This window comes from Mycteria americana, chromosome 2, assembly GCF_035582795.1.
Source record: "Mycteria americana isolate JAX WOST 10 ecotype Jacksonville Zoo and Gardens chromosome 2, USCA_MyAme_1.0, whole genome shotgun sequence".
Lineage (NCBI taxonomy): Eukaryota > Metazoa > Chordata > Aves > Ciconiiformes > Ciconiidae > Mycteria > Mycteria americana.
This window is the reverse complement of record NC_134366.1, coordinates 11,479,003-11,502,363: the sequence shown is the minus strand read 5'-3', so window position 1 is coordinate 11,502,363 and position 23,361 is coordinate 11,479,003. Positions and strand designations below refer to the sequence as shown.

The 23,361-nt window shown below is 40.7% G+C and overlaps 1 protein-coding gene across 3 annotated transcripts in view; it reads left to right on the top strand.

Annotated features, from left to right (window-relative positions):
• The first annotated feature begins 5,924 nt into the window (after positions 1 to 5,924).
• Positions 5,925 to 23,361, top strand: part of NCAPG2 (non-SMC condensin II complex subunit G2) — a 55,385-nt gene continuing 37,948 nt past the window's right edge. The window contains exons 1-8 of one of the 3 annotated variants that reach the window (XM_075492396.1): positions 5,925 to 6,027; positions 6,164 to 6,295; positions 6,981 to 7,076; positions 10,384 to 10,575; positions 11,580 to 11,694; positions 12,210 to 12,367; positions 13,302 to 13,436; positions 23,261 to 23,355. In XM_075492396.1, coding sequence (XP_075348511.1) covers positions 7,002 to 7,076; positions 10,384 to 10,575; positions 11,580 to 11,694; positions 12,210 to 12,367; positions 13,302 to 13,436; positions 23,261 to 23,355 — 770 coding nt within the window. In that variant the 5' untranslated portion in view covers positions 5,925 to 6,027; positions 6,164 to 6,295; positions 6,981 to 7,001. Of the gene's footprint in view, positions 6,296 to 6,978; positions 7,077 to 10,383; positions 10,576 to 11,579; positions 11,695 to 12,209; positions 12,368 to 13,301; positions 13,437 to 23,260; positions 23,356 to 23,361 lie in introns of those variants that run through there. The other 2 variants (XM_075492395.1, XM_075492397.1) reach the window with 2 other exon arrangements.

Below are 23,361 nucleotides of genomic sequence, written 5' to 3'. Positions count from 1 at the left end.
ACCATGATATCTGACTTGTTGGCCTTCCCCCTGATTCGTACCCATAAACACTCAACCCTGTCATCACTGTCATTAAGTTCTAGACAATCAAAACAGTCCCTAACTTACAGGGCTACCCCACCGCCTCTCCTTCCTAGCCCATCCCTTCTGAAGAGTTTATAGCCATCCATTGCAGCACTCCAGTTGTGCGAGTCATCCCACCATGTTTCTGTGATGGCAACTATATCATAGTTTTCCTGCTGCACAATGGCTTCCAGCTCCTCCTGTTTGTTGCCCATGCTACATGTGTTGGCGTAGATGCAATTCAGTTGGGCTATTGATCCCGTCACCTTTTTGGGGGAAGAAGCCCTAATTCCTACGTGACCATTCTCAAGTGCCTCCGTGGTTTCTAACACATCCATAACCCTTTCATCTTTGCTGCTGCATGGATCTCCAGCCCCTACCTCCACTGAGATGGCAGACCAAAGGACCTCGTTAGCACACCATCCTTCAAACATTGGCGTGCCACCCTCAGGCTTATCTCTAGTGGGCCTGTTTTATCCCTTTCCCCCTTCAAATCTAGTTTAAAGCTCTTTCAATGAGCCCTGCTGTGTAATCCTGTGTAAAGATCCTTTTCCCTCTTTGAGAAAGGTGTACCCCGTCTGTTGCCAGCAGGCCTGGTGTCATGTAGACTGACTCATGATCAAAAACCCCAAAATTCTGCTGGTGACACCAGGCTCGGAGCCAGGTATTGATCTGCTGGCTCTTCCTGTTTCTTCCCTCATCATTCCCTGCAACTGGAAGGATAGAGGAGAGCACTACTTGTGCTCCTGATCCCTTAACCAGTCGTCCCAAGGCCTCTCTTGATTGCCCTCGACTTCTAGTTGCAGCTTCGCTGCTGCCTACCTGAAAAATCAGTAATGGATAGTAATCTGAGGGCCGTACCAGGGTAGGAAGCTTTCTCTTCACATCTTTAACCAGGGCTCCAGGGAGGCAGCAGACTGCCCGAAGAAGTGGGTCCGCTCTGCATATTGGGCCTTCTGTTCCCTTCAGAAGGGAGTCCCCTATAACAATGACCTGTCTTTTTTTCTTTATGAAAGCAGTTTTGACGCAGGGCGTAGGCCAACTTAACCTCGGGGACACCTCCAAGCTAAATGAACCATTGTCCTCATCATTGTTTGCTTCCCCTTGCAGAGCCTCACACCTATTTTGCAAGGGCACCTGGGAAGGTGGGGTAGTCACGGAGGAGATGCGCCTGCTCTAAGAGCAGAAACCTCTAAGAGCACTTGTAAAATTAATAGTAACAGTATTTTTGTATTTTAGAAACAATTCTTCTCTTTATCCATAAAGACTAAAATAAAATGAGAGCTGAAAGGAGACAGAAACTTACAAGAGCTGTAAATCTCTAATAATTCAGAATGTTAAATTTAATAGGGTTCAAGTAATCTAGACATGGCAGATGTAACTGGAGTGTTTTACATCTGAAACAAATTAACTGACAAACTAGTATTATAAATTTACTCATTGATACATAATATTCTGAAAGATGTTAATGACTTTATACTAGAAAATGTTTGCTGTGGTTATCACAAAAAGTGATACTCCATATATTTACAGTGGGATGGGTTTAGCTATGCAAATACTGTTATTGTAATTCCTTTTTGTGAGCATTTTATAGCATTTCAGAAATCTTTCAATTTCCATGGTACTAATAGCAGAGTAAAATTACTGTGATTTATAACACTGCCTATAAGGAAAGAGGGGTAACAGTAAGAGCATAATAATAAAGCAAATAATAATAAATAACTATTTTATAACAAAGCATAATAATAAGGCAAAATAAATGAAGTTGCGCTGTTTTCACGCCTTAAATTCATCTTGGTGTGAAGAACCTGCAGGACACCCAGCAGTACCGGCCAACTCCCACGGGGCGGCAGTTCAGTACTTCAAGGGCCTCTGCAGCCGCTCAAGGGAGTGGCTCTTCAGAAAAGCTTTTTATTTTCCTTATTTTTGTTCCAGTTAACAAGGATCATTTTTTTTTCTTCTGTAGTGAATGGGGGCTTTTTCTACTTAATCTCTTAAACTCTAAAACTGTTTCGTGTTAATATTAATAATTTAAGGGAAATAAGCAGTTTCACGGTCTAATCACAGCACCATTGAAAACTGACAGTTGCCCCTGAATAAAGGATGGCATGGTTGGCAGTATTACCTTCAGGCAAGGGGAGATCTGGAGAAGTGGAATGGTGTGAAACTTCATCTCTCTCCCGTGCTGTTCGGATTATTTATCAAAGTATGTGAAGATCAAAAAAAAAAAAAAAAATCAAGGGAAATGAATGCGTGTAAATTATTAACAGCCTGCCTCAGAGGATGAGCAGATTTCGTGGATGCTGCATTAACTATATCAAATTTTGTTATATATTCAAATGAAAAGAAATAGGAGTAACAATTCTAACATGTTAGGAGATAATATGTACAATAATCTCATCAGAAACTATTATCTAGAAAATAACATTGTAAATATGAAAAGAACTATAAATGTCAGGAAAGCGTCTGACATTCAGGGAATTACTTGTTTATTTTTTACAAGTATGTATCATGTTGAATCATATAGGTTAAAATAGAATACTTGCTATAGTCCAAACTACGATATTCTTGTGAGAGACATTTGTAATTGAGATCTCTCATACAGGCCACCAACAAGAATAAAGACTAGTTTATGAAGCGGTAGCACAAAAGCAAATCTTTATTTGCTGTTGCTCAGCAACCATGTGTGGAAGGCCCATTTTTCATTTTTGCCTTAACTTGACTTGACAGGAAAATGATAATAAATATGAGATTATTATCACAGGGTATAGATTATTTTGAACAGATGAACAGATATGTCAAAAAGAGGCATGTAATTTGGTACTCTTGAAAGAGAGAACATTACAGAACTGAAAATAGAGTTGTAGCTACATTATTAGCTTGCGGTTCATGCACAATTCTTGGAAAAATGTACAAAACGCTATTCTGCCTCTCTGGTTTCTCTGTGTCGTCCTTTAAAATGAATCCTGTGGTGTTACTCAGTCTGTTGTTATCTGTGTCAACTTTTAGTTTCAATACTATGAAAAAATCATTCTGTGGTTGCTATGCAACACAAATTATAAGCTTAAATATGTTTTAGTTCATTTGCTAAATGGTATGTGCCCGGCTAAATAAACAGTAGCCAGGTGACTAATGTAGCACCCAGTTAAAAGACTAATCAAGGTATTAATGAAATATTCAGTCCACACGAGACACGATAAATAAATCCATCAGTTTGAATCTAAAATGGCAAAGATTTTTCATATATGCAGAAAGGGTAGACATTAGTACAATGTATAAATGTCAGGTTTCATACTTTTTAATTTGCTTTTACTATTCTACAAGTATGATGATTGCTCATACAACTTATTTCAAGAAAACTGTTTCACAGCCTTGTTGCACTTAGCTGAATACCTAACTTAAGAAATAAAGTCAAGTCCATAGGATCTGAAACAACCCTAATTCTTGATCCTTCTTTCCTGCAGAGCAGCAAAATGCTCCCTCCTTTTGGTAGTCCGCTTCTGGAAGTCCATGCCTGCTGGCTGTCACAGCTTGGGCATTAGCACTGGAGGACAGATGCTATTTCAAGTCACTGTCCAGGGATCCGTCTCTCCTGGGACTTCCTCTGTGGCTGCCGGGAGGTGGGTGTTGGTAATTTGCTGGATTGCCCTTTCCACACTTCAAAGGAGACAGGCCTTTGTCTAGATGGACATATGATGTGGGGAGGTACGTGTGTGTTTGGCTTCAGGCGGAGACAAGGAGCGGCACTGACCTGCCGCTGCGCAGTTATGATGCTCAAGACAATGAGTTTTTGGCTGCTAACTCCTTCTGCCATATTGTCCCTGCCTTGGGTGCACGACCACCTCAACTACAACTTGCAAGTCACATAACCCATTCTCCTACACTGCCTACAGTCTACGGTACTTTCTGTCCGGCCCAAATTTGTTTTGAAGTCCAATTATTTCAGAAGTTTCACATGCACTCAATTGATGATTCAGGAATTGAAACAGTTTTTATCTTTTTTTTCAGTGACATTAGTCATCTGTTACGTACATTTTTTAAGCAATACAGAATAGCATTATTTATATGGGATAAGCATATAATAAACTATTTTTCATCCTATAGTCTTCAAACTGTATAAAAACTAGGTAAATAGTTTACTCAAAAACTTTAAAAAATAAACCAGGAAAAGTCTGTAAGTCAACTATATATGGCAGAAAATATGACAAGTCTTAATTTTGAATATAAACTGATACTGGGAGGGGTAGGATTTTAATAATCCTATGATTCTATGTTAAAAATTAAAATATTAGCAGAAGTCATAAATACTACTTTAAAAAGTAGTGAATTTTTACATATAATATTTCATAAAATCTGAATTAATCATGTTTTTAAAAATTACAATCCAGAAAAGTCCAATCAGATGTGAGAACTTCTATGGAAATTATTGTTGGTTTTCTGTTTGTCTGCATAGTAAAGCAGCATATGCTGTACTGCTATCACAGGCTGAAAGTAAACAATTTCAGTCGAGCACCTACCTCTTCAGAACAGCTAACAACACTGAGAAATATTGAGAAATATTATGCTACAGCAAATGCAAAATTGAAAGATATAAATTAAGCCCTTAACAAGACATATTGACTGGTTTTGGTTTGCAGAAGAGCTCAAACAAATGGAATGGGGACTATTACAGAATTTGAAAGCTGATTATGCTTAATTCAAGGAACTGAGTCCAACTATTTCTGAACACTGCAAAATAAGTTTGAGAAGAAACAGAAAGCAGCTATTTCCTGATATATTAAAAAAATCCTTCGTTATCAAAGTGTAAATATCATCTGGCCTACATAGTCTCTTATAAATTCTGGCGAGTAGCCTGTTTAGCTCTTCATCGCTTTGGATGAAGAGTGTGTAATGCATGTACTGTTCATGACTAAGATTAAATGTGTAGCTGTCAACACTAGCAACAAAAACATTCTTGGAGAAAGAAGTCAGTCTGATCAAATGGATAATGCAGGCTTTGCGAGCTAGCAGAAATGTTTTTGTAAGAATAGTAGGTCCACGTTACCCAAGACCCATGGAAGAAGGCATACAGTTTCTTAAGCCTATTCGTGGATTTAACTAAACATCTTATCCCTGCTTCAAGGCATGGAGACTTAAGAGCTAGCTCCAGGAAGGTAACAGTAAGCTGGTACGTAGATTGACTTCCCGTCAGCCACCTCTGGGTAATTGATTGGACGCTCCTCCAGGGACAGATGTGGAAGCAAGCCAGTCTTTATTATAAAGTGAAGGCAGTAGAGAAGCATTTCAGTGTAGCCAAATTTTAAACCGAGCAGCATAGCCTGCACTGAACTCCTTACTACTCCCTGGGCTGCAGCTGTCCAGACGTGCCCGTTAGAGGCCTGTCCTCTCCAGGGAGATTTGCTACCCAGCGCCTCTCCTCCACCCCAACTCCATCCCGCCGGCCGCGTTCTTCAGCCCCCTCCTCTATTAAAGGTGGCCTGGGGGATGGGGACAGTGGTGGCCTCGGCTGGAGGCAGCAGCGAGGAACCGAAAGTCACCCAGGCGTACAGGCGGCACCTGACTGAAAACAACTCTCCCCTTCGCACAAACACGAACGCCCCACCCAGGCAAGCGCAAAAAGGCGAAAAACGTGGATTTTGAACGCAGTCCCGTGCAGGGGTGGAGTACTAAGGCCCGGGTTCCCGCCTCGTCCGAGCCAGCGCCCGGAGCTCCCAGGCCCCGCCGCGTAACGGCTACCGCCACGCGCGGAAGGGCGGGGCGCTGGCGCGAGCCGCAGGGCTGGGCCCCGCCCCCGGTGGTGCTGCGCGGCGGGAGGGGGCAAGCGCCGAGCTCTCGCGAGACCGCAGCTCCGCCGCGCCCGCGCGCGCGCGCCCGCCCGCGCTCAACAGCCGCCGCGGGAGAATTCGAAAACGCCGGCAGCGCGCGTGGCGGCAGGGCCGGGCCTCGGCCTCGCCTCAGCGCTGTGTGAGTGCGGGCGGCGGGGGGAGCGCCGGCAGCGGGGCTGAGGGGGGTGCTGTCCCGGCTCCGAGCGGCACCCGGGCTCCGTGCCTCCTCCGGCGGTAGGGCGGCGGAGCGTTCGTATGAACGGGTTTTTCCGTAGGCACTGCTACCGAGACGCGCAGGCTTGTAGTCCGGGCGGTCGCCGTTTTTGTTTCCCGCCTGTGCATGCAGCTCCGCGTTATTGGAAACGCAACCCGTAGATCTACGAGGATTTCTTTCTGTGGAGCGCTCGGTAAGCGGCTCGTTTATCTTCTATGGGGGGCGTACGGCGGCCTGTGAGGCCGCGCCGTGGACGTGGCGGTAGCCCGGCGGGCGGCCAGCCCCGGCCTGATCCGGGCCAGCGCCCTGCATCGGCACCCGCCCCGTTCTGTGATATGGCTTCGCACACGCTAAAGGCTATGTAAGCAGTCTCCCAGCTGGTAGGGGTGGGAAAAGCACGTCAGGAATCACCTAGGATGGAGGGAATGCTGAGGTGCGTAAATTAAGCTCTTGGTGTCAAAAAGTGGCCTTGCCCGTTTCCCATAGTCTTCACTTGACGAGAGAAAAGCAGAGTATCTTGCTGCCCATTATACAAGTAAATGCTGTCGTCGGGAGTGATGGCTGGCTAAGTAGGGGGTATGTGCTGGATACACTGTTCTTTTTAAAAAGGAAAGTGTCCATTAAAAAGCTCTTCTGTTTTGAGACTTGTTTAGTAAAAAAAAGGACTAAAAAGAATGCATGCAAATACTGCAGCCTAGTGCTGTTATGAATCTAAATGCTGATCCAGATAACTGTAAAGTAATTTGGAGGGGGAAACATCTTTTATTTATAGCTATAGGTGAAGAAATGTGAGTTCATACATTCTTCACTGAGACCAAAAATGATCTTATTTTGCAATACAGTACTTTCTCTAACATTTTTTCTGTTTTGTTTATAAGGCAAGGAAAAACAAGACCACAATGAAACGCGAAGCGTTTTTACAAGTTGTGTCTAAAGAGTCAATTGAAGACTTCTTGCGTTATACTCAGAATCCCGTAAGTAAGCCATGATACGTGTGCATTACTACTAAAACCTTGTCTGTTATTTGTGCAGAAATTTTGTGACATAGGGACAGAAATGATTTGTCTGGTATCTGCAGATATGCTACAGTAATTGCTGTAGAAAATAAGTTCAAATGGCACTTAATGGAACATACCTGAAAAAGCTGTAGAACCTGAAATTTTGCTATTTATAAACTAACTGATTTTTTAACATTTGGTTGTTGTACCATACAGGTTACATTTTTATTTAAAAAAAATGATTAGTACTGTGGTAATACTAAAAAAGGTACTCCTTTGATGTTGATGAAGTATTGGTTTTTTGAATTTCAACCTATGAAAGGTTATTGCTGTGTAATGAATATGAGCTAATATACAAACACAGCAGAGGCATGTTTCAGTAGTATTTGTTCATTCGTTTGATAGTTTAGGCTGTCCACTTATTTTTTAGTCCGTGTGTAATTGTACTTCATAGCTCTCTTTATCACTGAATGTTTTAGAGATGTGATAGATTGCTGTCTCTAAATGCCGTGCCTAGAGAAGTGGAAGGAACAACAAAACAAATCCACTGAAATCTACTAATTAAAAGTTCATTCTAATATGTATATGATATTGCATAGTAATCAGAAATAATAATTTGCATTACGGTGTTTTGCACTAAGCTTCAATCTGTCTGGTATTAAGATATACACAATTTCTCTAAAACATCTTTTGCTAGCCTTAATAAACGGTATTGTCAGGTTAGTTTCTTAAGCTTTCTAATCAGTATTTTCCTGATATTACCTGTATCAGGTTAAAGTAAGTGGGTCAGTTGACCTCTATGTCCACAGAGACACAAACTAATTTACTAATGTAGCAGATTTATTAAACCTATGATTTCTATGATAGGGATCATGTTCTATGTAATAAGCTTAGGAATGTTTGTCTCCCAAACGTCATTGAATCTCTCTTTCCAAGAAATTTGCTAGTTTTTTCATTTGCACTCCTGTATGTAATTATAGGTGACAACTTTATTAACAGATTGCCTTTGCTTTAAGTCTCCTTCCCATTTTTCCCCAAATCTAACCACTTTACGAAACTATTCTGTTTAGGATAACGTATGGTACTTGCAGTGTTTCCTTTTCAATTAATTTGATTGTGTTGTTTCTGCCATCTTCATCCAGTAATCTGTCTTAACATATCTTGGTCTGTTTGGATTAAAAATTGTTTTTTCATCCTTTTATTTTTCATCAGCAATTCACAAGAGTTGTCTTGCAACAGTTTTCAGGTGTTGCCAATATCTCTGGACACTGTATCACCAGCTATAATGAGTATATTGATTAAAACTGTCTTCATGCCTTCATAGGATAAGGGAACATGAATATTCAGATTACTTTTTGCTTGTCTAAGAAACCTGAGTTATTTTATGAATTTCCTTTTGAAACCTTCAGTGATGAAGGGTGTTTGACCATATCTTATCTTAGGATGATGATTCTCATTTTAGGATCTCCCTTGAATAATTCTTGACTGTTTTTCTGGAGGAGGCTGTGGTAATGTATTCTGTCCTTTAGAAGTGGATGTATAAATGTAGAAAGAAGAGGAAAGCATGGTTAGAGCCTTGCTGCTTTCCTTAGTTTTCATATTATATTTATGCCCTGCTTTTTCTACCTATTTTGTGCTCTAGCCTCAGAATTTGCCTTTTTAACTTTTTTAAAAATTCTGTTCTTAGCATCACTACTTCTTTCACTGTCTCTCATTTCTATACCCCCCTGCTCCCTTTTCATTTTCATTTTCCCTCCTCTCAATGTTTTGTTTCATTCACATCTTCCAAAATTCCAGGGGTTTGCTAATTTTCCTTCAAGGTTTGCCTTGGGCTTTTCACTTTTCCTTCTTTGTAATCTTTTTTTAAAATATTACTGTATTGTGGTGCTGTTCATTGAAGTCTTTATCAGGTGCTGTTAAGTTTTTCCACTAAATCCTGTTCCATTTCAAGAAAACATACTGTTTCTTAGACAGGAAAATAGGAATCAAGGATATGACTATCATTCAATGACATCCTTTTTCCCTCATAGGTTGTGGAATAATTCTATCTCATCTCATCCCAAAGAAAGATCAGAAAGCTCTGGTCTTATTATGAATTCATTCTTTTTGTTCAAAACAGTACGATCTAATATCCTGTCTTTTGGGTTTGTTTGAAGTAGAGGGCTGCAGAACTCCCTATGTGGCCTTTGGTTTATTGTATTTGTTTCCAGCTGTAGAATAGGGTAGAAATTCTGCTATAAATATGTAACAGGATCTTTCTTCTCATACCCTTCTGGGAACCTTCTAATACTTACTGCTGCTGCTTTCATTATTTTCTGTTTTTCTTTTTCCCTTCAACTTTTGTTTTCTTTTTGATTCCTGTTTTTTAGTGTATCTGCAAACTAAAAATATTTTTATTTCAAGATCATGGACATTCTCCCTCTTTCCTCTGAAGTGTTTTTAATCCAGTAGACCTTCACTTCAGTATTGCAAATTACATCTCAAAAATTATCTGTACTTCCTCTTGGCTGTGTCTGATTTTGCTTGTCATCTTTTCTCTGCATATTGCCTTTCCTAGCAGGTTGCCTACCCTTCTTTGATGCTAAGAGGCTCTTTGCATCTCTGAGGTAAATTCTTTTAGCAAGGTTCTTCTGAGGAAATAGTTCAGATCAGTCTCTTAGTGAAACCTTTTATAGAGACTAATAGTGGCTTCCCATTCAGCAGAGCTTAAGAGGGAAGTGTAGGGTTAATGTTTGATGGGGGGACTTTAAAATAGTGCAGTATACTGAGCACTGTTCTATGCAGATTGTACTCCAAAACCTGTGGTGCTTTCCCTACAGCTGTACTGACTGTTACATTTCTAGTCCTTGTGTAAGGATTTTTTTTCAACAGCCATCATCAATCTATATTTAAGATAGCAAATATAAGGTCAGGGACTTTAATTCTGTGCAGTTGTGAGCTTCTTGACTAAGGGTATGGAATTGTCCCCTTTGAGAACGAAGTATTTGGAACATGTGAGAGAGAGAAGTTGATGTTATGGGGACATCATCTATGTTCAGTACTGTTGCTATCAAGGGCTAAAGACTTTAGTCTTAAAAGAAGCACTCTTGTTTCACAATAAATAGTTAAGCAACAGGAATTTCTTGTGCTATTTTTTTAAGAAATACAACTTCTAGAAGGTTCTATAACTGTGGAGGAATGGAAATTAATCCTTAATGTAAAAAAAGCATTACTTTTGGGAAATATGATGATGAAATATAAACCACTGATGTGGAATGGTGTGATATCTTCTGACTATTCACAGAAAAATACATTTGATCCTTTCGACTTGAATGAACTACTTCAAGAATTGCCAAGAAAGCAAAAAGAAGTACTATGGGAGAGACTGACACAGCTATTGACAGAGACTTTGATGGAGAACCCTGTGGAAACATGGCAGGGGATTGAAGATGATGAAAGTAATGATGGCATGGAAGTTGAGAGAGTTCCAGAAATGGTAAAAACCTTGTAAAATAAAAATATGTTTATTTCATATTTTCTGAGAAATAAAATGAAATATTTTCATAGCATCTGAAAACATGCAAGGGTTATCAAACAAGGTCAGTTCCAAACATCATCTCCCGGCCCCATTCTTAACTGACTTCTTAACTATCGTGCTTGGGTTAAGCTGAACTTATGATTGGTCTACACTATAAAAGATTAGACCTGCTGATAATTTTAATTATCAAAGATGGGACTTAGTTTTTGCACTAGAGTGGGCTTTTTGTATGTCTTATTTCAGTAAACAAATGTTGATCTCTCAGATTTTCCTTAAGTATCTGGCATATACTACAAGAAATTCACTGCCTGTTTTATTATGTCATTTTATTGAATGAAGATCATGAAATCTAGATTTGAACACCCCTCCCACAAATTTAGCTTATACAGAATTTCTCTGACTCAAGCCCTCATATACTGCCTTCTGCACTGTAGTCCACATAGTCTTGAGAATATCGGGTTATTTAATTTTGGAAGCAAAAAAGAAGTGCAGTGGGGAAATCATCCTAGACCTAGAGGCTTGTAGAAAATCTATCATACGTACCGAGGTCTATAGAATCATGTACTTGGATCCAAAGTCACCAGATCTACGCATTTTTGAGTTGCACAAGACCCTGCTAGTTAGGGTCTCTTTATTTCTGAAACGGATGTGTGTTTGAGTGGTTTTGTTGCAGATCCATTTTTTTAATGGCAGAATGGATACATGTGTACAGTTGCCAAATTACCTACTAGCTGGAGCTGAAAGGCATTTTCGAACTTTTTCAAATGGATATACTTTAAAATCTATGCTTTTGCCTCTTCTTATTTGATAGGTTTTGGGTGCCAGTATACTCTTTGAACAAAGTGGAAGCTAAATAACAATTCAGCTTTGCTCTCTGTTGCTAAGGTTTATTTCTTGTCATAATTATCTTCTGAGTATAATATAAACTGCAGAATTGTTTTCTCGACATTGCTTTCTTTCAGAAACAGACTGTAGCTGTGATCCAAGGAGTGACAGCTGTAGTTATTGCTTCCATACCTGCGGTGGATGAAACTGTAAACTACAAAGCTCTTCTAGAATGTGTTTTTATATTAAATGGTACGTACTTATCTCTTATAGAATACAGCATTATATGGGTTTTTTAGCAGATGAGTTCACTAGGCTTTTTGTTTGACCTGACTGGCTTATGGAACAGAATTTACGGGAGAAAAGTTGGTACTGACCTGAGTTCTTATTTATGAGACAAAATTAAGGGAGCATGTACTTAAAAATCAGTTACACAGTCTAAAAGTTGGAACCAAAATAGTTTTCTTTCTCCCAACTGTTCACCCAATGATAGATAACTTTCCTTATTCTGTGGCTTATAGTATTTTCAAGGCAAAACTTAAGATCATTGTTAACTTTGGATCATTGTTACTGATCCAAAAACTTGGCCGAAACCTTAGAATTAACAAAGCTGCCTAAATACCCACAGTGAGAATAAGCCATTAAGATGTGTAAATGTGGCAAAAGCCGGTTGACATTGTAAGGTATAGTTAGTGTACTAACAGACTAATGTTTTGCAGGAATAACTTGGTTCATTGCAGTAAATAATTACTTCATTACTGTTGTAGGTATTCTTCCTGCATTACCTGAATCTGAAAAAATCCTACAGGGTGCTATCCAACGTGTATGTGAGATGTGGTGGGAGAAAGGACTGGAAGGCAAGGAGCAGCTAGGGAAGACTCTGTTTATCATTCTGCTAAGAAAAAGCCTGAATAAAGCTGCTACGGTATGCTGAAGCTATATTGACTTTTAGATTACTACTGAATATTCCAAGAAAGATTATCCCTCCAAAATACCTTTTATTGCAAGTTAACTTGTTTTCTATGTCCTAGTGCTCAATTAATGAACCGCAGGACATGTGTTGGTTACAAAGTGTCTTTTTAGTGTTGCTTGTTATAAGCAACATATTAAAATCTTGCTTTCTCTAGGACAAACTGTAAAGATTTTTGCCATCAATTTAACAAGTGAACTTTTTTTACTTTTTCATTTTTTTTTCCTTTCTCTCTCTTTCATGTTCTCCCCCACCCCGTGTTTGCGCTCTCTCCTTCTCGTTTGTGCCTCTCTCTCCCCCTGTTTTGTGCCCCCCCCCCTTCTCTCTCTCCACTCATTTGTGAAGTCCAATTACTAAGTTTTAAATAGCAATTAACTCTTTTAGTTAATTCAGGTTTTAAGTACTATGTTCAGCTACTTATAGCGACTTCTTACGTGGGAAGCTTTTTTTTCTGTTACTCTGTATGTCTCTACAAATCTTTTTTTTAATGTGTGAGTTACTTAGAGTACTGTGGCATACATCTTTTGCACTAACCCAATGAATATCTTCTTTACTACTTTCTTTTATTTTTCCCTGTTAACTGCTTTCATTTTGTAAGGTTTCAAAAGTGGAATAATACAGTTTTCATGTATTTTGCATGAAATACCAGCTTTCTTGCTGTACTGAGTATGTCTTCAGTTGTTAGAAGTCAGTATTTCTGCAGTTACACAAATTTTTGTAATTTTTCCCAATCATGTGGTGAAAGTCAGTTAATGTTCGTAATTTTACAATCTGAAAATCTTCTACCTGTACCAACCATTTCAAATTCATTATTTAAAATCCTTTACATGCTTCTTCACATTAAAGCTATACCTACTTCACTATAATGTGGGCTTTTTTTTCCTGTCAGGGTGCAGATGTAGTTCGTCTATGGAATCTACATCAGACATTACTTTGTTTTGATTATGATTCAGAGGAGAGTAATGAAGTCAAGGACTTGTTGCTTCAGTGTTTTATGAGTGTAAAACACATTAAAAAAGAAGAGGTAAGCAAACTTTAATATTACTGTGATTTTATGTGAGTGGGCTTTGGTTACTTTTAATGGTTTTGTATTAAGCCTTTTTTTACAGTACAGTAGGTAGCAATACAAGACAAATCAGCTCTGACTCCAAGCTATAAATGGCTGATATTTCTGTTTCATTTGGAAAACCCTTTATTCCTATTTCTGACTTGAATATAAAAGTATATGTCTAAGTCATCACTCAAGCTCTTGTATCCTGAGGTAATAAGAACCAAGTGCTTTGCTTCCAGTGCATGTCCCTCAATACTTGAAACCGTTCCCTGGTATAATTCTCTTCTTTTATAGCAGTTATTCTTTTATTGAAGACAGATAACTGTAGCAAAATAATTTCCCTTCTAAATGATTCCATTTAGAAGATTGTATTGCTATAGTCTGTTTTAAAAGTAGCATAAGAAGAACCCAACTTTACAGCAAAATGAGAATTATTTTATTTGACTACCTATATTTCTCTCAGTGAAGAATTGCTGTATTATAGTTTTTAGTGTGCACCAAGATAGTAGTATCCAAGCTTTTTTTTCTGGTTAGGTGACAAGACAGCCTCACATTGTCTCCGAAGTTCTAACTCCTCCTTGCCTGTTTAAAACACATATATTCCCTTTCACAGAATATGTGAACTTCTGTCATAAAATGAGCTCTGAAGTTGCTGCATGATGGTGGCACTATGAGCATATACAGTTTTAAAGATGGTGGTAGGGAGTGAATTGGGTGAAATGTTTGATAGACCAGGTTTTGGACACCTGACACTAAGATTTTTTTTTTTATTTTGTTACTTACACATTGTATTTTAAGATGTTTTAGTTTTGACTAAAATTGGGATGTACTAAGGCAATATAAGAGGTGGGAAAGGAAGGAGAGAAAACATGGGTGGAAAGAGGGAAGACAGGTAAGACTTTATTGACTTATTTTGTATTTGGTTTTATGTCCTTGGTATACTTCATTCAGGTCATTTTTTTGTCCTCTTGAAAAAGTGTGTATCTGTATGCGTTCTTTGTCACAGTACTTAAAATGCCTTAGCTATATTTGATTGTGTTAATCGTTTTCTTCTGTTTTATTTGAATCCACTGCATCACTTCAATATTTCATATTCATATAGACACAGTAAATAATTGGGAATTATATATGTAAAACGAAACTGCTATCTAGGCACAGAAGCAACTTCTTGTTAGTTTTTTTTCTTCCACATCTTGTGAGCTTTTCAATATAACACATTTTAATTACTACACATAAGTTTTTCTAAAGAAAGTTTGTACCTTGAGTCTTTGGGTGAAACACAGCCTTCAGTATGAAACTTTTTTTTTTAATTTTTGGGGGAAAAAAGCGGAAATGATCAGACTTAGTAGTGGATCTTTCTCCTGGCATATCAAAACACATCCCCTTTGCTCCACAAGAATGTGCAAGTTTGGTCACACTTTGCACATTTACTGTTCTGCCTAAGCTTTTGCTCTTCTCTCCTCCTCATGATTTCTGGTCTCTTGACATTTTGTCACGTTTTCTTTTTCATATGCCTGTCTCTTTCTAGGTAGATATAGAGAGCGCCTTACTGCACTCTTTGCTCTGGCATATGCTCATTAGTGGTTTAAATCCTTAATCCTGAATCCTTAGCTTTATGGCTAGAAGGACTGACTGAAAGTAGCAGCTCCCAGCTGGGAGTTTGATTTGCACACTGTTAGTCCATCCATTCCTTTCTGATAAAGGTGGAAGATCTAAACCACTGTTCACAAATACAGACTCTTACTGATTATGTCCAATCTTCTCATCAGTTCTTTCCATTGAATTACTAGTATTGCCTGCCAGGCATCAGTTCGGAGTGCTGAAAACTTTGAGTGGGCTTGGGGAGCTTTCTTAATTTCAGAGAACACCTTTTTAATATTATTGAGGTCTGTTTATTAGCCTAAACCTCTTTACAAAAAGCTACAAATGCTGTCAGTACAGCTGACAGGTCCATAGTCACTGTTGCCAGATTAAGTTCTGGACCTGACCTGCTTATTAGATTATGATAGTAGGCAGAACTTGATAGGATACTTCCCTTTTCAGGGCTTTCAGGACCTGAAAGAGCTTTAGGCTCTTCATCTTCAAGCTTGATAAGCTCTCCCATGTAATCAAGGATGCTTTGGCCATTCTCAGACTTTTTGTTAATTTTAATCTGTACCTATTTAGGAATCCTCTGGGTTTGGTTTTGGCTTTTGTTTTTTTTCCCCAAAAAAGTTTAACATGGGAGGGAGAGGAAAGAATAGTTGCTCCTCCTAATTCTTCTTCTGATTATTGCTAAGTAAGTAATGTTACTGAGCATTAATGTTAAAATTACAGAGTTTGAGGTTGGAAGGGACCTCTGGAGATCATCCAGTCCAACACCCTTGCACAAAGCAAAGTCAGCTAGAGCAGGTTGCTCAGGGCTATGTCCAGATGGATTTTGAATATATCCAAGGATGGAGACTCCACAACCTCTCTGGGCAACCTGCTCCAGTGTTCAATCACCCTTACAGTGAAAATAAAAAAATAAAATAAAATTTAAAAAATATTCCTTATATTTAAGAGGCATTTATTGTATTTCAATTGGTGTCCATTGCCTTTTGTTCTATTGCTGGAAACCACTGAGAGGAGTCTGTCTCCATGGTCTTTACTTCCCCCATCAGGTACTTATATATGTTAAGATCCCCCTGTGCTTTCTCTTCTCCAGGCTAAACAAGCCCAGCTCTTGCAGCTTCTCCTCATATGACAGGTGCTCCAGTCCCTTAATCATCTTTGTGGTCCTTTGTTGGACTCGCTCCAGCATGTCCATATCTCTGTTGTACTGGGGAGTCCAGCACTGGACCCGGCACTCCAGATGTGCCTCATCAGTGCTGTGCAGAGGGGAAGGATCACCTCCCTCGACCTGCTGACAATGCTTTTCCTAGTGCAACCCAGGATGCAGTTGGCTTTCTTTGCTGTAAGGGCACATTGCTGATTTCTGTTCAACTTGTCAACCCCAGGACCTTTCCTACAAAGCTGCTCTCCAGCTGATCAGTCCCTAGCCTGTCCTAAAGCATAGGGTTATTTTTTTCCAGGTGCAGGACTTTGCATTTCCCTTTGAACTTCATGAGATTCCTTTTGGCACGTTTCTGCAGCTTGCCAAGGTGCCTCTCAACAGCAGCACACGCAATCAGGTGTATCAACAACTCCTGATGTGGCTGCAAAATTGCATGTACTCTTGACTCATCATCTAGGTCATTAATGAAGATGTTAAACAGTGTTGGCTCCAGTATTTACCTCTGGGATACACCACTACTGACTTGTTGCCAGTTGGGCTTCATGCTCTGACCTAATGCTCAAATATTTGCAGAAGAATGCATGTGTGAACTTCTGAAAATGCTACTGCATTGTCATTCCAATTTTCAAGAAGGGTAAGAAGGAAGACCCTGGTACTTACAGGCCTGTCAGTCTCACTCAGTGCCTGGTAAAATTATGGAGGTTATCCTGGGAGTTACTGAAAAACACTTGAGAGACAATGTAGTCATTGGTCATAGTCAGCCCAGGTTCACAAGGGTGTTGCGTTACAAATAGGAGTCTGAGGCGTGGCTGGGGGGGGGGGGGGAGGGGGGACCCTCCCGTTGAGTCACGAGGTTCAGAAACAACTTTACTGAAGCAACATCGGGCTGTGAGACCTTCGCTTCACCCCAGACGTCACTCGGTGAATTAGCTCAGTTGATTTAACACTCAGAGTGTTAGACTGTAAATCGTCATGCAAGATAAGTGTGTTGCTATCCGGTGCTTATCGGTGCAAGATGAGCATGCTGCTCAAGGCTAGCCCCGCTACTCCCCACTCATTCACAGTGACCTCTGTGTTTGGCACCAACAAGTACGGAGAAGTCCAGTATCCCACATTAGAGGGGAAAGTCCTGCTTACCTAACTTAATTTCCTTTTATGACAAGGTCACCCATCTAGTTAACCAAGGAAAGCCAGTACATATGGGGTTTTTTTTGTTTTTTGCTGTTGTTGTTTTAGCAAAGCTTTTGATACTATCTCTCACAATGCCCTTCTGGACAAAATGTCCAGCACACAGCTAGACAAGTCCATAATCGTTGGGTGAGCAATTGGCTGATGGGTCGGGCTCAAAGGGTTATAGTAAATGGGGTTATATCAGGCTGGCAGCCAGTCACCAGGGGGTTCACCAGGGCTCAATTTTAGGGCCAGTGCTCTTTAATGTTTTTATAAATGACCTGGATGCAGGAATCAAATGTACATTAAGTAAGTTTGCTGATGATACTAAACCAGGAGGAGCTGTGGACTCCCTTGAGGGTAGAGAGACCTTACAGAGAGATTTGGATGGACTAGAAAGCTGGGCAATCGCCAACCATGTGAAATTTAACAAGAGCAAGTGCTGGATTCTGCACCTGGGACGGGGCAATCCTGCTTATACATACAAACTGGGGGACGAGAGGCTGGAGAGCAGCCCTGCAGAAAGAGATCTGGGGGTTTGGGTTGATGGCAAGTTGAATATGAGTCAATAGTGTGCCCTGGCAGCCAAAAGGGCCAACCATGTCCTGGGGTGCATCAAGCACACCATAGCTAGCTAGTCAAGGGAGATGATTATCCTACTCTACGCTGCACTGGTATGGCCCCAGCTTGAGTACTGTGTGCAGTTTTGGGCACCTCAATATAAGAAGGACATCAAACTATAAGTGTATCCAGAGGAGGGTGACCAAGATGGTAAAAGACTTATGAGGAGTGGCTGAGGTCACTTGGTTTGTTCAACTTGGAGAAGAGAAGCGTGAGGAGTGACCTTATTGCAGTCTACAACTTCCTCAAGGCAGGTAGCAGAGGTGGAGGTGCTGATGATCCTTATGGGTCCCTTCCAACTTGAGTGTTCTGTTATTCTAAGTCATAGGGTTTTTTCTGTCCTTCCATTTGGAAAATGTCTTGCTAACCTTAGTGCTATATTAGTGTATTGCTACAGTTAGGGAAGCTTTTTGTGTCATCCAACAAGGCTTTTTCAGTCAGTGCAGTATTCAGCTATCACTTAGTTCACCCTTTCAATTTCTTCAGTGATTTGTCTAATGGGAATCTATTTTGGTAGGAAGTGAACTCTGTTATGCCTCTGTTTACCTGGCAAGTTGTTGTGGGTTCACCTTGGCTAGCCACCAGGTGCCCACCAAGCTGTTCTATCACTCCCCCTCCTCAACTGGACAGGAGAGAGAATATGGGTTGAGATAAGGATAGGGACATAATAAAATATCTTGCGTTGGAAGGGACCCATAGGGATCATCAAGTCCAACTCCAGCAGGACTACCTAGAACTAAACCATATGACTAAGAGCATCATCTGGATGCTCCTTGAACTCTGACAGGGTTAGGGCCATGACCTCTTCCCTGGGGAGCCTGTTCCAGTGACCAACCACCCTCTCAGTGAAGAACCTTTTCCTAATGTCCAATTATTCCATTTCCTCATGTTCTATTGGTGGTCACCAGAGTGAGGAGATCAGCACCTCCCCCTCTGCTGCCTCCCCTTGAGGAAGTTGTAGACTGTGCGAGGTCACCCCTCAGCCTTCTCTTCTCTAAGCTGTACAAACCAAGATCACTCAGCGATTACTGTCACGGGCAAAACAGACTCAGCTTGGGGAAATTAGTTTAGTTTATTGCCAATTAACAATGGAGTACAATAATGAGAAATAAGAACAATCTTAAAGCATGTTCCCTCCACCCCTCCCTTCAGCCCGGGCTCAACTTCACTCTGGACTTCTTTACCTCCTCCCCCAACGTGGCCCAGGAGGATGGGGAATGGGAGTTGTGGTCAGTTCATTACACGTTGTCTCTGCCGCTCCTTCTTCCTCATGCTCTTCCCCTGCTTCAATGTGGGATCCCACCCATGGGAGACAGTCCTTCACGAACTTCTCCAGCATGGGTCTTTCCCACAGGCTGCAGTTCTTCATGAACTGCTCCAGCATGGATCCTTTCCATGGGGTGCAGTCCTTCAGGAACAGACTGCTCCAGCATGGATCCCCTGTGCAGCCACACGTCCTGCCAGAAGACCTGCTCTAGCGTGGGCTCTCCAGGGGGTCACAGCTTCCTTTGGGGCACATCCACCTCTTATGGTGGATGATCTGCCTCATCATGGTCTTCACCACAGGCTGCAGTGGAATCTCTGCTCTGGCGCCTGGAGCACCGCCTCCCCCTCCTTCTTCGCTGACCTGGATGGCTGCAGAGTTGTTTCTCTCACATATTCTCACTCCTCTCTCTGGCTGCAATTGCCCAGTTCCACCCCCCCTCCCCCCTTCTTAAATATGTTATCCTAGAGGTGCTACTGCTGTCGCTGATGGGCTCGCCCTTGGCCACGGTGGGTCCATCTTGGAGCCGGCTGGCACTGGCTCTGTCGGACATAGGGGAAGTTTCTAGCACCTTCTCACAGAAGCCACCCCTGTAGCCCCCTCTGCTACCAAAACCTTGCCATGTAAACCCAATGCATAAGTCACTTTACATCCTTGAGGAAACTAATTCAAAATAAGAGGGGAACCACAACCCATTCTGGAAAGACCCCAAGATAGTGTTCAGTTAAATTAGGTGTCTGAAACCACTTTAGACATCTACACAGGAGCCTAATATGTACAGGTCCTGGGAAGCATTTAATTGCTTAAGTATAAGTGAATGACCCCTGCTACGTTAAATGGCCGACGTTGCTTCAGACATCTACATGGGGCTGGCACCTAAAACACAGGATCTGTCATAGATCTCTGACTTCTGGAAAACCATCTGAGTGTTTAAAATTGCTCTATGCTTGGGTAGTGGCATACTGCCCCTAGTGAAAGGAGTCAACAGAACAATTCAGCTTCATAAAGCAGTTACTAAACAGCTGATCACCTGAATCACTCTCCAGGCAATTAACATTCTAGGGACTTAAACATCCAAATTAAGATGTCTCAATTTGTGAGCTGAAACACAACTTCAGTATGTGAACTTCCAGTACAGATGCAGAATAACTGTCTGGGATTTTTCTAGCTCTTCAGGCAGGAGATTAAGTGTCTTGAAATTCACAGTATTGAAACCACTTTCCTGTTGCTGTAAAACTGTTGTGCTTCTGTTGCAAGTCCTTCTGTTTTTGGGATTTTGCATCCTGACAGAGTTTAGTTTTAGTAACAACCCACCCCATGTGTGTTCTCTAGTTTCCCTGCCTGGCTCATTTTGCTAATGGTAGGTTTCCTGTAGCAACATATCCAACAAGCCCCCACTATCTCTGCTGGACCTTCTTCTTACATTCTGTGTCTAAAATGCTGATAGTCATACCAAATATCAACATGATGTATGAATTGCCTTGAGACGAAACTGAACTATATATCAGGGCTAATATTCCCTTTATTGCCTGCAGGCTTGTTCTACAGTTCCTAAGAAAAGTATACCTGATACTTTTTAGAGTACGTCCCGGAGTGTAGCTCCATAGCCGCTTAAGCTGATGTAACTCCAGGTTACAATGATCCTGTGTTGCCATGGGCTAGCATTCCTATTTTCCTCTTTGGAGTATGAATGCTCAAGCAGCTATGTCATGGGTTGATTCAAGGAGGTAGCAGATCAGTTTTTTTCCTAGTAAGATTATTTTTCAGCCAGATTAACTGCCTGGATTGATCATATGCAAGGATGAAGTGTAGGGGAGGGTCAGGAATGTGGTGTCCTGGTTCTAGATCAAACTGATATGGAATTGCACATATATGCCTCCCTGCAAGATCAGTGCGTTCAGGTTTTCTGCTGTCCCAGACTGTACTATTCAACACAGAGTAATATTTCTCAGAAGTTTATTTTCAGGCTGCATTAGTGGAATGATCCTCTGAATTTATATCTCCCTGCGATTTATGAAAAAATTCTTGTTCAGGTGGGGTTTCCAATCAAACAGCTGGAGAGCCCTGCAGAACATATATTATTGTGTTTTATAGGTAGACCTGTTCTACTCTCTCCTTCCCTGCTAACCTTCTGTGTGTGTATACAACTGACAAAGTCACATGTACTATGTCCACAAGCACAGCAGTACAAGATGCTCAACATTCTGTTAATGCGTTAACCCCGAAGATGATGAGTTTGCAATCTTATTCACCTATTACCAGTTTACTTCTCACGATACTGAGAATGTTGATAACAGTAATCATTTCAGATCCATCGATCACAAGCAGCAGATTAAATTAGAGGCACTTACTATCATTTTCAGGATCAGGGTCAATCTGTTGAAATGTAAGGCAAAAAAGAATTGATTGAACTGCTGAAAGCTACTCTGTGACTGTTCTTCATCTGTCTCACTGCCGGGATTGTAGAAGATGAGATGAGATGAGTTTGAGTTTGGCCTCATCTTTGCCTTGTTGAGGCAGAAGCTGTAGGTCAAGACTCCCTTGACCTTTTGGTTTGTCAGGGATGTTGATGGAAGAGTGCACCACTGGGACTCCAATATATGTATTATACCACCAAAGTTGGAGATAAGTGACCTTTTTTTAATTCAATTGTTTTCTTTCTCGGTAGAAGCAGCTCTCTATGACAACAGGAAGGATTCCATCAGACCTGTAGACAAGGATCTTGACATTGTGTTTAGCCTTTAGGTCTTGATTTTTATGATTTACTTCTGAATTACTTCTTGACCTGAAGGCATTTAAGCTATCAGTTCCACTAAAGGGCAGTTTCTGCCTATATGTTTCCTTCTCTCTACCCCTACTCTGATATTCCAGCTCAAAGCGTGTCTGGCATTATTTTCTCTATTTTGTCATAGGTCTGAACATAACTGTTGGTCCAGTGCTCGATGGAAGTGCCTGTGAACCTCTGCTAATTGTTCAGTGCACCTTTTGAACTTCTGCCAATGTACTCTTTATTATTGCACTTCCTTATTAATTTTCCTGATTTATTTTTGGCTAGAAAGCTGACACATACAAAGGACCCTTACAACTGGCTGACTCACCCTTATGTATGATCAAACTTTTCAAAGTCTCAGAAGCTGAATGCTTTCACTTCATCTGTAAGATGAGCCAGAGTGAGGCTGTCTGTACAGATACTGTGTAAGGCTCTAATTCCACAGGCAGATCTTGCTGATTCTGGAAGAGCAAGGGCTTATTTCCTCCATCCACAGCCTTCCACTGCTTTTTCTTGCACAATTTCTGTGGCTCATCAGATTTCTCATCACCATTTCTTACTTGCTAACACGGAAGAAAATAATTCAGGAAAAAAACTGAATAGGTTTTTTTCTGGTTTTGTGAATTAAAGTAGTTCCAGGAGGTTTGCAATATTACCTTTCATGAGGTAATAGAAAAGGAATTGTCCTTGCTAATCAGAACATTTATTTTGCTCCGTGGCCCAGCTGTTCTCTGTGTCTTTGTTCAAAAATGTTTCCATATCCAATGCTGACAGAGTTGTCATGCTATTTTATTTGTACCTTCACCGTCATTAGAGTGTCATCCTGGAATGACATTGCACTTGACAGAGCTCTGAGGATGTGGCCTTGATGAGGGTCCTGATTTGCACAGTCCCTTATCATTTTGGAACAGTACTTGAAGGCACACCAAACAGAATGGACATTGAAAAAAATGCCGGCAGATACGTAATCCACATGTTCATTTGTTTTGCGTTTTCTCTTCAGTATAAATAACAGTAATGCTTGAATTCTGTTTAAAAATGAAGAATCTTACTTTTTTTTTTCCTGAAACAATCTCATCTATGCTTTTTAAAATTAAAGGTGTCATTTCTTTTGATATTTAAGCTCTGTATTTACTAATTTTTGAGGTGGCTCTTAAATTGGGTATTCCTCTGGGGTTTGACTTCCCTTTTTTTTTCCTCTTTTCCTCTCCCAATAGGGAAGAAGATTCTTGAGCTTTTTGTTCAGCTGGAATGTAAACTTCATTAAAATGATACATGGAACTGTTAAAAACCAATTACAATTTTTTCCAAGGTATGC